The sequence below is a fragment of the Capricornis sumatraensis genome, chromosome 1 (genome assembly GCF_032405125.1).
Source record: "Capricornis sumatraensis isolate serow.1 chromosome 1, serow.2, whole genome shotgun sequence".
In the NCBI taxonomy this organism is placed as follows: Eukaryota; Metazoa; Chordata; class Mammalia; order Artiodactyla; family Bovidae; genus Capricornis; species Capricornis sumatraensis.
The window spans coordinates 158,993,211-159,008,236 of record NC_091069.1 but is presented as its reverse complement, the minus strand read 5'-3'; the positions used below and the strand labels follow the sequence as shown (position 1 = coordinate 159,008,236).

The 15,026-nt window shown below is 36.9% G+C and overlaps 1 protein-coding gene across 1 annotated transcript in view; it reads right to left on the bottom strand.

The window, feature by feature from the left end:
* BBX (BBX high mobility group box domain containing) overlaps positions 1 to 15,026 on the bottom strand; it is a 155,690-nt gene that overhangs the window by 55,946 nt on the left and 84,718 nt on the right. Inside the window, exon 5 of the mRNA XM_068979246.1 lies at positions 13,342 to 13,409. Within this exon, the coding sequence (XP_068835347.1) occupies positions 13,342 to 13,409 (68 nt within the window). The remainder of the gene's footprint in view (positions 1 to 13,341; positions 13,410 to 15,026) is intronic.

Below are 15,026 nucleotides of genomic sequence, written 5' to 3'. Positions count from 1 at the left end.
TCTTATACATGGTTTTATAAAGTTTTATATAATCATTCACTTGCTAAATATAATGCCATAAATAGTAGGAGATAGACAAGGCAATGCATTTCATGATGATTAACCAAAGTGAAATTTCTACAATGACGCTCATTTGATCTCTTGGCTTTTTACAACCAAAACTAACGAATATTGACTTTTTCCACATTCTGCATTTTCCCAATATTTCATATCACTTGACTATATGAAAACACAAAAATGAGCTTTGATCATTATAAACCTTTTGGGAAAATAAACCTAAGGTCAAATTTTTGTGTTCCAGGGTTTTCCTGAATTTATATACAAGTCTCAATCTTAGAAAAGTTAGTATTATTTTCCTAAGAGAAATTTCTTTTATAATATATACTTGTATATTATTTACTATATTGGGTAAACATTTAACACTCTAAAATCTTTACTTGTGATTTTCATTATTAACAATAGTTACAGAAACACTACTGACTTAAAAAAAAAATTCTTGCTGTTAATCAAGTACTATTCTCAGGATACATATTTCCTTTTTTACTGAATGTTAAAACTGACTACATTTGGGTGAAATAATCACCTTGGTAGCCTGTAATTCAAAAGTCATATAAGTCATAGCATGTTAGAGGGGAAGAATTTCAGCATCCCTCTGATCTGCCCCCTTTTACAGATAAAGGACATAGGGTGAGAGAGGTAAACGACGCTTCTACTCCCCAACAATCAACGATCGCTGACCACCACAAGACATAAGAACGTGTTTATGCTCCAGCTTCCCCCAGGGCTTTTGTTTAACGCAGAATCCTCAACATTGCCTGGGTGCACTGTAGATACTCAAGTACTTGTTGAATTAACTAAATGAAAATTGATAACATGTCTTTTAAATACAATATCAGTGTGTTCCCTCTCTTTTCTTCCCTGAATAGCAAAGTTAGAGAATCTTAGGGAACAAGTTATCTTTTACTCTAGGGGAAAAATGATAGTTAAAAATACTTTTTAGAAACCTGTTTCTGAAAACAAAATAATCCAAGATCACTGTTTAAAATCCGAAGAGAAAAAATACAGAAGAAAACTCTACGTCTACAATGTTATCTCCCAAAGATAAGCACTGTTAGAATTCCATGTATATTCTTGAGGTTGTGTGTAGAGATATTTTCAACAGAAATGGGATGTTGTACTAGTTACAAAATGTTTGCTTTTAATAGTACATTGATTTTCTTGTGTTATTAAACCTTTCCCTATGTAATTTTAATAACTGCATGTGATTAGATGGTTGAATCTATGGGAAGAGCTGGCAGTGACCCAAGTTATATTCCTAAAACCACAGTTTCACACTGAAGATGTGTTTTCTAACAACGTCACAGACCACTGGACAGAAGCGAGTATTTAAAATTTTAATTGTCACCTTTGGATTTGAAAGAGTAATGGCCACCTTCTTCCAGTGATAAGCTCCATAGAAAAGGTGCAGAAGCTTTAATTAATTTGCCACCTGTGGTTTGGCTGCCAAAGCCTGATTCCCTTGCTGTCCTTAACTATTTGACAACCAGTGTGCCAAGAAGTCCAGTAGTTTTTATTTGCTTTTTAAATATTTGATCCAAGGAGACACAAAATGTACTTTAAAAAGGCCAGCAAATCCTGACATTACTAGCCACAAAAAATTCCTTTCTTGGAAGGAATACGTAAATAAAACTCCATATAGTTTCTGAACAATGAAAAAAATCAATACTGTTCTGGTTTATAAGGAATCCTATGTGTTTAGCCCCTAGATACCTTGGTAAATAATCAAAATTTTATTTTATTTTGATTTTCCTGGGAATTCCCAGGCAGTCCAATGGTTAAGGATTTGGCACTTTCACTGTTGTGGCCTGCTTTCAATCCCTGGCCAGGAAACTATGATCCCACAAGTTGCATGACCAAAAAAGTAAATTAATTTTAAAAAATTGAGGGCAGGACTAAATGAAAATAAGGTGACTTGATATGTAGGTGGCACACATGACAAATCTATAGAAATATTTAGAATTAAGTATATTATCATATATGGGAGCTACCCTATATAAAGTCTACACAATACACACACATTTTTATTTCTGATCCCATGATGCATAAGACAGTTATCATTTATGGGATTAGTTTCCCCATGGCTCAATTAGAGTTTACATTAACTGTAAGAAGAACAGTCAACTTTCTTTTAAGTGCCATTGTAGATAATTTGGCCATCCCTATACATCCAGCCATAAAAGTTTAAAGTTAAATTAAGACCCCCTGCAAATCATTATGATAGATGGTCTTAAGTAAAACTTTCTGCTTATATGAAGAATTCAAATGTGAGTAATTACAAGATGTTTATAACCCTATTTTTTTTTTCCACTCAGTTTTGTCCGACTCTTTGTGACCTCAGGCTCCTCTGTCGATGGAATTCTCCAGGGAAGAATACTGGAATGGGTAGCCATTATCTTCTTCAGAGGATCTTCCTGACCCAGGGATGAACTGGGGCTCCTGCACTGCAGTTGGATTCTTTACCATCTAAATGAAGGAAACCCCTATAGCCCTACACATGTCAGTTGTACTACGCAATCAGAGAAGTTTATGTGAGCAAGTTTGTGCTCCCCATGGACCAGATGCACAGTAAATGCACAGGGAATATCTGTTGGCTGACTTGATTCTCCATGTTTATAAATATGAAGAATCTGAATGACCTGGCCAGGAATCACACAACAAAGACCGTTCAATGGTTAGAACAGCTGAAACAGCCACTGAGGCTACGCATTTTCCTGCAGTGGATAACATCTTCTTTTAAAATCTAGTTACTCTTACTTTAAAGCACTGTAGATTCAGCCTTTACCTTCCGTGTAGTATAATGGAAACAGCACAAAGTTAGGAGCCAGAAGAACTGGCTTACTACTAACCTATGTGGTTACCGGACTTTCTAGTTCACAGAATAGAAGGAGCAAATCAGAAGGGACCAAGAGTTGGGATAAGAAAAAGGAAGAGTGTTGAGAAAGAAACAATGCCGTCAGCAACAAGACACAGAAGGAAAAGACAGAAAAACTGTAGACACAATATGTTTTAAATTTTATTGAAGTATAATTTACTCCGTTTACTTAACCAAAATACTGGGTTTATGATATATGTAAGGGTGTACTGTATAATATGGGGAATATAGCCAATATTTTGAAATAACTGTAAATGGAAAGTAACCTTCCAAAATTGCATTACAATTTTAAAAATATCAGTTACTTAGAAAAGTGGGCTATCACAAAAATTAAAAACAAAAAAAACAAAGTAGATCAAATGGTCCTAAAGTTTCTCCTGAGTGTATTATATTAATATTTATAACTATGATTCTAAGTTGTCAAGATAAGGATAATTATAAAATGTATTATTTATTTTTAAAAGCCAGACATGAATGTGTGTGATACATGCTAGACCTACGTCCACCTAAAAACTCAAAATGTAAAAACGGCCCAACGACATGGAAAATGTACTGAGGTAGAATTCATTCCTGCACGTCTGATAAAAGAGGCATCCAGTGCAAGTGTACGTATCTGTGCATAATGTGAATGTTTGATAAAGAAATCTGGCATTATACTCACACAGAAGGAAGAGGTTATTTCCGACAAAAGGCTCCTATTTAAGAAATGTTATTAGAGGGGCCTAGACCTTGGGGTATCACTTTCCTGTTTGTATTTACAGTATTCTTAATTACTTTTTAAGCGGGATATGGCTAAATATAACAAAATATAGAGATTAAAGGTATTTGTCCATTAATTAAGAAGGAAGAAAAATCCCAAATGAGCAGACATTCAGTAAAGAGAGAAAAAAACTCAAGTAGCTGTTTCTAGAAATAGTTTCTGAAATAATCCATAAAGCCACTAGGTGTTGCTATATGCCCAATAAAGAAAACTGCTAAAGGGCTTTTAAATGCAGTTTTGTTAGCCACATAGGTGTTCAACTTCCCTTAAATCCAATCTTCCCTTTAAATTAGCTCTAATTCTCAACAACCAAGGAAGGGGAATGATTAGTATAATTAAGAATTATGACGAGGTAGTATTTTTCCCACAGGCAAAATGTACATTGTAATAATGAGAAACATAGAAACATGACCCGGTCCCTTTATATAAAACAAAATCAAGCCAGTTAGATGCACTGTAAGTGGTCTGGAAAGCTAGGTTTTATTAAGCCCATTCCTGCTTCTCAAGGCACAAAACCAGTCACAGAGCTGGACTGTGATGAACACACAGTCAGGCAAAGCTATGAAGTGCACTGGTCGTATCTGAGCTCCACATCCCTGCCCTTGCTAATTCAAACATTTATTGATTGATTACTCATTCCTTCAACAAAGAGTCAATAAACACCTAATATGTGTCAGAACAAAGATTGCTGCTCTCTTTTAAGAACCCTACATCCCACCTGTGTGCCTTATACGTCAGGGAATAAAATAACCCTAAGGGGATGAGTCTGGCCCTTAAGGTCCTTGTGGTTCAAGTGCAGGAGACAGCTACACATTAAGAGTAGATGTGCCTGCTGGTGGAATATTATAAGGTCTATGGGAGGACAGAGAAGCAGCCTTCATTCTATCTGGGGGTGGATGGAAGAAGTAAGATAAGTAGCATCTGAGATACCCCTAGAAGGAACATCAGAATTGCGGAAATGATGTGTTAACAGCAGAGGGCAAAGTATGGGTGACGTGCCCTGTGTATCTGAGCATCAGTGTCTTTCCCAGTGTGGCTGAAGACAGATGTCTGGGAATGTGGTGGGAGATGAACTGAACGTTACTTAAATAAGTTTGATGATTAGGTTGAAGGCAATGGGGAGTCAGCCAAGGTCTATAGTCAGAGGAGCAGCATGATGAGAGATGTGTAGTCAGTGCTTTCAGTGAAGTGCAGGATGACTCTGGCTGGGGAGTGACTAGAGGCGGGAGACTAATTAGAAGGTTAAGGAATTAAACCAGCTAAGATGCGGGGCCCCAGTTCAATCAGAGATGGCATTTGCCAGGCCTCAGTAACTACTGGGAACGGTATCAAGGCTGAGGGAGAGGGGCCAGTAAGTGCCAGTGTTTCTAAGGTAAGTTTGTCTTCTTTGGGAGGAGAGGGGTTGTGAGCAGAGGAGTCCCTTTCAGAGTTCAAGTGTAAAGATCTGGGTGACTCTGAGGCCCATGCACCGACTCTTACCCTCGCTCAACCTGGCCCAGGCTTTCCCACAGTTGGCAGTTTTTACCAAGGATCCTTCCATACCAGCATCTGGGTGATCACTTAATTTGCATTTAATATGAGATGTTAAATGGACTTGAGCTTTCAAACACAGGTGAACTCAATGTAAGTATATTATATCCAAGTAAGTCCTTCAAAATCTACTTAAGGACTAAAATGGAGCCACTCTTAATTAAACCTAAATGAGGTTAAGGAGTACCTGAGGATTAAAGAAGTGCACTTGACTGACAGATGCCAGGGCTGGGGTGCAGCTGAAAGAGAACCAGGCCACCCTGGGGATCACACCAAATAGTACCAAGTAGAATTGAGAATTCCTTGAAACTGGAATGCAAATCAAGTCAAGGCATCCTGGGCTGAGAGGAAGGATAAGTGCCGGGTTTTTCTTAGGGCACCAGGGCCACCAGAGTCAAGTTCCCTGTCATTCTAAGCCATGTGGCAGAGAGTACAGGATGAAGTTCAAGTCAGACTCCAGGCCACTTGTATGAAGTGCTACAGACACTGAGAAAAACCAGAGCACCTTCCCGCCTCAGTTTCCCCATTTGACAAAACAGGTACCAATGCTACTGACTTCTTCACAGGACCCAGTGAGGACAGAATGCAGTTGTGCATGTAAACACACTGTTGACAACGACGCAGCAGCACAGGCCCACCCTTCTCCTTCACCCACTGTTCATTCTCCTCTTTCCCCACTCACTTGCTGCCCATTCCCCCTTTCCACCACCTCTGGGAAACTGAGGGGCTCCTCTGAGCTTGTCAGCCTCTGGAGCAATGCGGCCCGGGGACTCACTGAGGACAGGTGCCTGTCAATCAGGTTGGGCAGAAGCACTTCATTCTCTGGCTTTGAGCCCCACGGTTAAGAGATGGCAGATGCTGGGCTGGATGGGCATATTATAAAAAGGAAGGGTCTCTACCCAGAACTGAGAAAGTTCAAAGAGCCCATTTAATGTGAATTTAAATATAAATGTAGTATTTCCTCACTATGTTTAAAAGCTATAAAACTGTGAGAAGGGAATTAAAAGCTTTGAAAAGTGAAAATGAAGTCGCTCAGTCATGTCTGACTCTTTGCACCCCATGGACTGTAGCCTACCAGGCTCCTCCATCCATGGGATTTTCCAGGCAAGAGTACTAGAGTGGGTTGCCATTTCCTTCTCCAAGGGATCTTCCCGACCCAGGGATCGAACCTGGGTCTCCCTCATTGTAGGCAGATGCTTCTACCGTCTGAGCCACCAGGGAAGCCCATATATTAAAAGATTTGGTGGGGGATAAAAGTTGTGAAGAGGACAAGAGTTGGGGGTGGGGTTGGAATTCAGTGGATTTTAGCATCCTGAAGTGGTCAAATATAGCAGCCTAAGACAGGCAGAAGTCACAGTAGCTCAATGTTACCAACAGGTAGTAAAAATAGCTGTCCCACTTCACTGAAATTATAAGAAAGGGGAAATTTTTCAATTTTACCAAAATCTGTATTTGTTTTAAATTTAAAACTCACAGTGTTTTAAACATGGACATATTCATTAATTTAACAAATACTGGTATTACCACCTTTTCTTTATCTCATTTTACCCATCTCATTACTTAATGGAACATATACAAGTTTAAATCCTAGTATAATCACTTTCTTGCTCTATGACGTTAGAGAATTTGTTTAACCTCTCTAGCCTAGTTTCCTCATTTATGAAACGGGAAATAATAAACCAACCTCTTAAGGCTCATGGAAAGATGAAATGAGATAACCAGTGTAAGTGCTTAGTATAGGGCTTGGTCCCCAGAAAGTACTCATGAAATGCCTGTGCATAAAGGTGCAGCTCAGAACACTGCTAAGAGAAGGGGCCGGGGTTGAGGTGAGGTGGGCAGTGACTGAATCACAAGTCGGCTACTGGAAGACTGAAGTTAGTCCCTCTGGGTTCAAATCCTAGTTCTGTCATTTCATAGCCACACAATCTTGAGCAGGTTATTTGCTCAATGTTGAGTATGCTGCTGGTAAAGTATACTATAGCCTGCAGGAGTAATAGCCTGACATTTCAAGTACGAAATGCCTAGAATAAATTATGGTAATAATACTACGTACCAATACTAGAATGCTTTTCAGTAGAGGTAAAAACGTCTTTTTTAAAATTAATCTTCATAGAAGTCTTGGGAGTTAGAGGCAAGTGAGTATTATTAGCTCCATTTTACAGGATGGAAGGAAAATAAAAATGTGACTTGATCTTAACTTTACTGTCATATTTCTTCACGCCAACAAAAGAACTAGGCATCTGAAAATCACAAATTCAGGTCCAATACACTTTCCAAATATCTGAAGGTTTGTCTTCATTTATTCAACTAAATAGATATTGATACCATCAAACCTTTTTATCAGTTATGATTACTCTGCCTAATTTTTCTTATTTTCTATTATTCCTCAAATCATCTCTTCTGTTTCAGGCAAGATGACTTCTGTGCTCACCTAGGTCTAATACTGACCTTTCCAATATTATTCCAAGCTGTTCTATACATTATGTGTTGAATAATCTCCCCTTTCATCTCTGAAATGTATTTCTTCCTGCCTTTATTTTTAAATTTTAATTTAGCTTTATATTTTTATGTTTTATTTTTTTAAGTTAAAAATATAAAACAACAGATTTTCAGTCCTGGAGATTACTTCCAGAAATTCTAGATCATAATACTTATATTTTATTTATTGCATTTCCATCTTCAGAATATAACTCACTGATATGAAACATAAAGGCTTAACTCAATATAATAACTTCCTTCTCCTTAGCTCTTCCCAGAGTTTGTGAACATTATTACTTTGCTTAAATTTTTAATAATATTACTTTTAATTCTTCTACTTTTTCTTTCTTGTTCCTTAAAAGTAAAAAAGAGAAGATATGTTCACTTAAGCTGCTGGACACTGTTCAACAGACCAGCTCTCTGATGTTCCCTGGTTAGTATATTTTAAGCATATATCATATTTTCTCAATTAAAATGCTTTATTTGCTTTTTGATTTATGTAAGTTTACTAAAATCTCATATTCTCTGGAAACACTCCATTTCCTTCACTGTTACGGGGTTATTTCCTAACAAGACTTCTATGCTTACATTTCACTGGGTCTCAATAGAGACAAGCTTAACATGCCATTCTGAGTGTGTGTGTGTGGTGGTGGTGCGGGGGTGGGGGTAGGTGGTCATTCCCCAATGGCTGTCTTGTATACAGACACACCTTAAGAGATATCACAGGTAGAGTTGCAGACCACTACCATCAAAAGTGAATACTGCAATAAAGCTAGTCACGCAAAGTTTTGGTTTTCCAGAGTACATAAAAGTTATGTTTATACTATAAATAGTCTATTAAGTGTACAAGGGCTTCCCAGGTGGCACTAGTAGTAAAGAACCCAGCTACCAATGTAGGAGAGGTAAAAGTCACGGGTTCAATCCCTGGGTCGGGATCCCCTGGAGGAGAGAATGGCAACCCACTCCAGTATTCTTGCCTGGAGAAGCCCATGGACAGAGGAGCCTGGGGGCTACAGTTCATAGGGTTGCACACAGTTGGACACGACTGAAGTGACTTAGTGCACACACCTATGCAAGTGTACAATAACTTTATACCTAAAAAATATACACACCTTAATTTAAATGTCTTATTGCTCAAAAATGCTAACTATCATGAGCCTTCAGTGGGTTTGTTTTTTTTTTTTTTTTTTGATGGAGGGGCTTGCGTTGACATTGATGGCTGACTGATCAGTGTGGTGGCTGCTGAAGGTCGGAGCGGCTGTGGCAATTTCTTAACATAAGACAGCAATAAAGTTTGTCATGTTGATGGACTCTACCTTTCACGAATGACTTCTCTGCAGCCTGCAATGTTCTTTGATAGCATTTTACCCAAAGTAGAAGTTCTTTCCAAACTGCAGCCAATCCTTTCAAACCCTGCCACTGCTTTATCAACTCAATTTATGTTACACTGTAAATCCTTTCTTGGCATTTCAACAATCTTCATAGCATTTTCACCAAGAGGAGATCCCACCTCAAGAAGCCACTTCCTTTGCTCCATTAGAAGCAACTCCTCATCCATTCAAGTTTTATCATGAGACTGAAGCAATTCAAGTTATATCCTTAGTTCCTAATCCTAGTTCTCTTGCTATTTCTAGCACATCTGCAGTTCCTTCCTCCACTTAAGTCTGAAAGCCCTCAAAGTCAGCCAGGAGGGTTGGAATCAACTTTTCCTCATCTCCTATTAATCCTGATTATTATTTTTTTCTTTCTGGTCATGCCACATGGCTTGCAGGATAGCCTTGGGTCCCAACCACTGAACTGCCAGGGAATTTTCTTAATGTTGATATTTTGATTTCTTCCTGTGAAATGCAAAGATTCTTAGTGGCATCGAGAATGGTGGATCTTTTCCAGAAGGTTTTCAACTAAATGACTTTGCCCAGATCCATCAGAGGAATCACCATCTATGGCAGTAAATGACTTTGCCCAGATCCATCAGAGGAATCACCATCTAGGGCAGCTACAGCCTTACAAAATGCATTTCTTAAATAAGAAGACTTAAAAGTCAAAATGACCCCTTAATCCATGGGCTGCAGAAGAGATGTGTGGAATAGTATGAAAACATTAGTCTTGCTGGCACCTACGTCAGAGCGCTTGGATGGCCAGGTGCATCGTCAATGAGCAGTGGTATTATAAATGGAATCTTCATTTCTGAGTAGTAGGTCTCAACAGTGGGTTTGAAATATTCAGTTAACTATGTTATAAACAGACATGCTGTCACCCGGGTGGAGCAGTCAGAATACACACAACATTTATCAATTAAGTTCATTGTTTTATATGGATATGATTTGTAGCATCCCCTGACCCCCAGCTCAAATTACAATAGTAACATTAAAGGTCACTGATCATAGATTGCCATAACAAATATAATAATAACGATAAGTTTGAAATTCTGCAAGAATTGACAAAATGTGACAAAGAGATACAAAGCGAGTAATACGGTTGGAAAAATGGTGCCAACTGACCTGCTGGACGCAGGGTTGCCAAAAGCCCTCAATTTGTAAAAATTGCAGTATCTGCAAAGCACAATAAAATGAGGGATGCCTATACATTTATTTTGCTTCTTTAATTCATATACTCTTTAACAACAAACACTGCTTTTTAAAATTTATCTCAAATATGAAATATATTTCAGTGTATTCTGGGTATAAAGAAAATACAGGACTAACCATTTATGTGAAAAAGAGTCAAACTGTAAATGCAATTTTTATCCCATTTTATTCATCAGAGACACAAATAGTAGCATATAAAAATGCTGCCCTAATAATGCCAAAAATACTGTGGCAGATTTAGAGTTAATCAGAAGACTAAGGAGAAAGTAAAAACTCAGACATCCTTCTTGTTATTATTTGCTCATTGCTATATCAAGAACCTATAATTTCTCTCTAAAAACCCTGAGTACATTATATGTAGATCTACGAAATGTATAAACCAAAGAAACTTTTTAACCTAGAATTTCATTGTTCCTGTAACAGTCAGCCTCTCTACCTTCTGTTGATAGAATTGTTTTAAAAAATAAAACTATTACCTATATTAAATTCTTCATATTAAAAAAATAGGCTTTTGAGGACTTTTTCTATGTGATTAGGTTTCAGGCTGATGAATAAAGGAAAATCTCCTTTTCAGTAAACCATTTCAGAATAAGAATTTTCTCATGGCATTTAAAAAATTCATTACAATTAGACCTCCTCTGTGGAAGAATTTTTGTAAAATGTCACTTTATTTGACTGGTCCTACCCAACAGTTTAAACAGACTTCATGGTAATTGTTCCAAATCTAAGAAGTATCAAATTTCTGTACTTCTTTTCTTATCTCATTATCTTTATAATTTTCTTTTAAAAATATAAGTATGTATTCATTGTATTTTTCATCTGCCAATGTACATAAGCCCCTAAAGTTCTATGACAATGTCTACATATTTGGAATACGACTTCGCATAGAAATTAGGTATTAAATGAAATCTACTGACAGCTATGAAATAAACTCTCAAACTAATTATATTTAGAGACAGCATTATGTTATACAAACTTTGCCCCTTTATTGTTTCAATAGCTCAAGACTATTTTCAATAATGCCTAAATATATCTGAGATGAGAAGGAGGAATTATGAAGAAAGAGCTGTATTCTTAGAAATGGTCCTTAAAAACCTAAGTGCTGGCAACTTCCTTAGTATGAAATTCCTTCTCCTGTATGGTTCACTTCCTTTGGCCATGTAATTTTCTCTTGTTTCTTTAGCTTGAGAATTTTCAAAATGGTTCCCCTTCATCAGAAATGGAAGGCTGACCACTGCATGATTTAAATTGCTTGTGTCAAACTCTGCTGTCCTTATAAGTGGGGAGAAGAGCTATTCACTAAAGAGAGCCCAAAAGACAAATTTTAATACAAAGAAAAAAAAGTATTCCTTTCTCTGATGAGCATTTTCATCTATCTGTAAGTTCTATACATGTTTATTTGTTTACATTTGTTCCTGAAAATTAGAAGGAATGCTAATAGATGTTTGGAAGAAAATTTCATTATTATCTAATCTATTAGAAAAGATGATTCTGACTTTCACAATACAGTGCATTCTTGGAAATCATGAGTCAGACTGTGCTGAAAGTTCAAATGCACATTATTATTCCAACATTCACCTTTGGGAACATGTTTGGGATACTCTATGCTCTAGTCGGAGTTAATCTGATTGCTTTTAATGTGTCATAAAGTCAAATGATGCCAGAGAAAGCTGTCATGTGAAAAAATACAAACATGCTGAATGATGAGTATGCAAAAGTACAAAGTTTCCTTTTTCAGCTAAGTACAATGTAAATAAGTACCGGTCCACCAAATTTACACATTTATTGTGATTCTAAATTGAACAGAACTAAAAAGTTAAATCAAATTGAATATCTGGTCAACTACTAAGGATCCCAAACATAAACTATAAATAATAAAAGAGTTTTGTGATATAAATATGTGGTATCTTCTAAAACAACTATTTGAATATGCTTTAACTGTAATTCATAAGGCATGCATACAACTTAAGAAAGGAAGGAAGAAATATATATGTGTATGTGTGTGTAGGTTGCTCAGTCGTGTCCGACTCTCTGTGATCCCATGGACTGTAGGCTGCCAGGCTCCCCTGTCCATGGAATTCTCCAGGCAAGAATACTGGAGAGGGTTGGCATTTCCTTCTCCAAGGGATTTTTCCCGACCCAGGGATCGAACCCTGGTCTCAAGCGTTGCAGGCAGATTCTTTACCATCTGAGGCACCAGGGAGGCTCATATATGTATATGTATATATATATATATGTATATGCAATAAAATTGCTATTTTGGGTCCTAAGTAGTAATGCTGGTTGGGGATTGAAAAATTTCCATCTCAGGGACTTCAGTGTATAAAATAATGTGAACAGCAGCAGGTCAATACATCTGTCCTCTGCTAAACGGGTTTGGAAAATAGAGAAATTCCATAAAGGCAAACTCTGCATGGCTATTGACTACTACCTGCCTGTCAAGACTATATCTAAGAGTTATTTAGCAAACCCAGCCCAGTAACTATACAAGGGAATAAAACAAGACCAGGGTCATTAGGAGGGTCTGAGTCCTTTTTCATTTTCCATTTTAAAGAACAAGCAATCCTAAAATGCCACATTTTCTGATTTTCAAAAGCAGGAGTTTGGATTTATTCAGGTACCAGAGAGACCAACAGTCTCATGCTTTTTTTTTTAACTCTCACCTTTTCACTAACAAGTCTAAATGAGAACATCACAAAAGCAGACACTGTTATGAACAGAATGAATGACTCATAGGATCCACCCTCTGGACTCCATTACAAAGCCATGGCAAATGCCAATTATCTGTACGTCCTAAGTCTTACACCTGTGCTCAGAGAATCTCAAAATCTGCACCCAGTCTCCGTTTGTGTCCTTTTGGGTTCATGTAACCCAGTCTGTTACTTTCAAGGCATAATACCATGCATATAGAAACCTTAATGAAAATTAAAAGCATAGTTTGCTCATGAGCTGTTAACAGTGAAACTGTAGAATAAACACTGTGAGCAGAACACAAGTCTCTGTGTTATCAACTTCTAGCAGGAGTGGAACAGAGAGGGATAGGGACTGCTTACCTCTGGTGTCCCAAGAGCATGTTCTCCAGCTAGAAGCAGCATGCTCAGGCCTCCCATTTGAGTAGGATCTAAATAAGCCAAAGGTAAGTAAATTATCAGTTCACAATCATGGAGAACATATAACCCAAAATACTCACAAAGACTAACAATCAGAAATCCAACAGAACCACACGTAACTTGTTATAGAAAACTTTCGAACTTTATGAAGCAGTAACCTGGCATATACATGCTTAGTATTCATACTTCTGTGAGCTTTAAAAATACCACTGTTGTCCACCAGTCCAACAAAATACTTTACTCAGTACCACAGCTATTCAGAACATGAATTATCTCCTAGTGCAATGCTTCTTTCCTTACTGCATAGGGAGTTTGGATTAAAGAAACAATAGAGTGCTTATGCTTGTTTTCTAAGAAATTTGAGATTGTTATTCTCATATTGTTATTTCTCCCACATGAAATCAGGGCTTGATAAAAAGAACCAGGTCATTGGAGGAACTTTAGAACAGAAAGACATTTTACAAATGGGCCACCAAAAATTTAGTGGGCTTTGTTCAAATATTCTTTATTTAAAACTTTCAAAAACAAATCTAAATTCAACAGTGAAGTATTTCTGACATCTTAAATCTTAGGGGTAAGGTTAGGCCCTTCCTCAAAATATCTTTTAGCATTTTAAATGAACCCTTTTTATACTACTGAAGGTCTGTGTTTTCATTCCTTCAATAATCAACAGAAGTAGAAAGAGAAACTGGTAGATCTATGACCCAGGATTATATCTAAACAAAGAAAATACAGATAATAAGAAACCTATATCCTTTAAGGTTGTCTGAAATGAGTTACATTTCAGAACTTCAATAATATGTGAAAATGCCTAAGTCAATTCTTAACCTAGTGCTTCTTGGTCCTCAATAAACACATTTTTTATTTTAGTAATCTCTCTACAATTAAAAATGAGGATCAGACATAGTGTTGCCTGAAGACATTCAGGTGCTTCTTTTCTCTTTCATTTTTTATTTTGTTTAAAGGTATGTCCTTAAATCAATCTTTGAATACAAATCTGTCTCAAGAACTCATGAAGCAACTCTGACCACATCTTACAAATGGTCCAACTTTAAAAAAAGAAAAGAATCTGCGGGAGCTTTTTAAAAAAAAAGAAAGAGCGAGCTTAGTAGAGGTAAAATATGTCACCAAATGATCAGGTGTCACAAAATAGCTCCATGTTGGAAGACAGCCTTGTAGGAAGACATGTAGGAACATAGGCTGATTTGCTAAAACAAGGCTCTTTCTTGTTCAGATTCAATCCTTAATTAAATGTTAAGTTTATGAACTATTGTGGCTGCTAAAACTGACACAAATCTATTGGCAAATAAAAATTAAGAGAAATGAACTGGGTGGAAAGTAAAAGCGAACTTTAGTTCTCGGAGCAGCCAAATACTTTTGGAACTGTCATTCTAGAGATAAGAAGGATTGAATAATTGCTTTCTAATAAAGATAAAAAAGTGTTAGTTCAAATTTTTTAGTAAAATATGAACATACGTCCATGATAATCTATTTACGTTATACACGAATATGACTTTGCTGTATAGACACTAAAACACAGACAAGAAATTACCATCATCCTTTATGTTAATTTATACTTATATAATGTTATTTGGATATATAAAAACTATACTTATATAAATAGCATG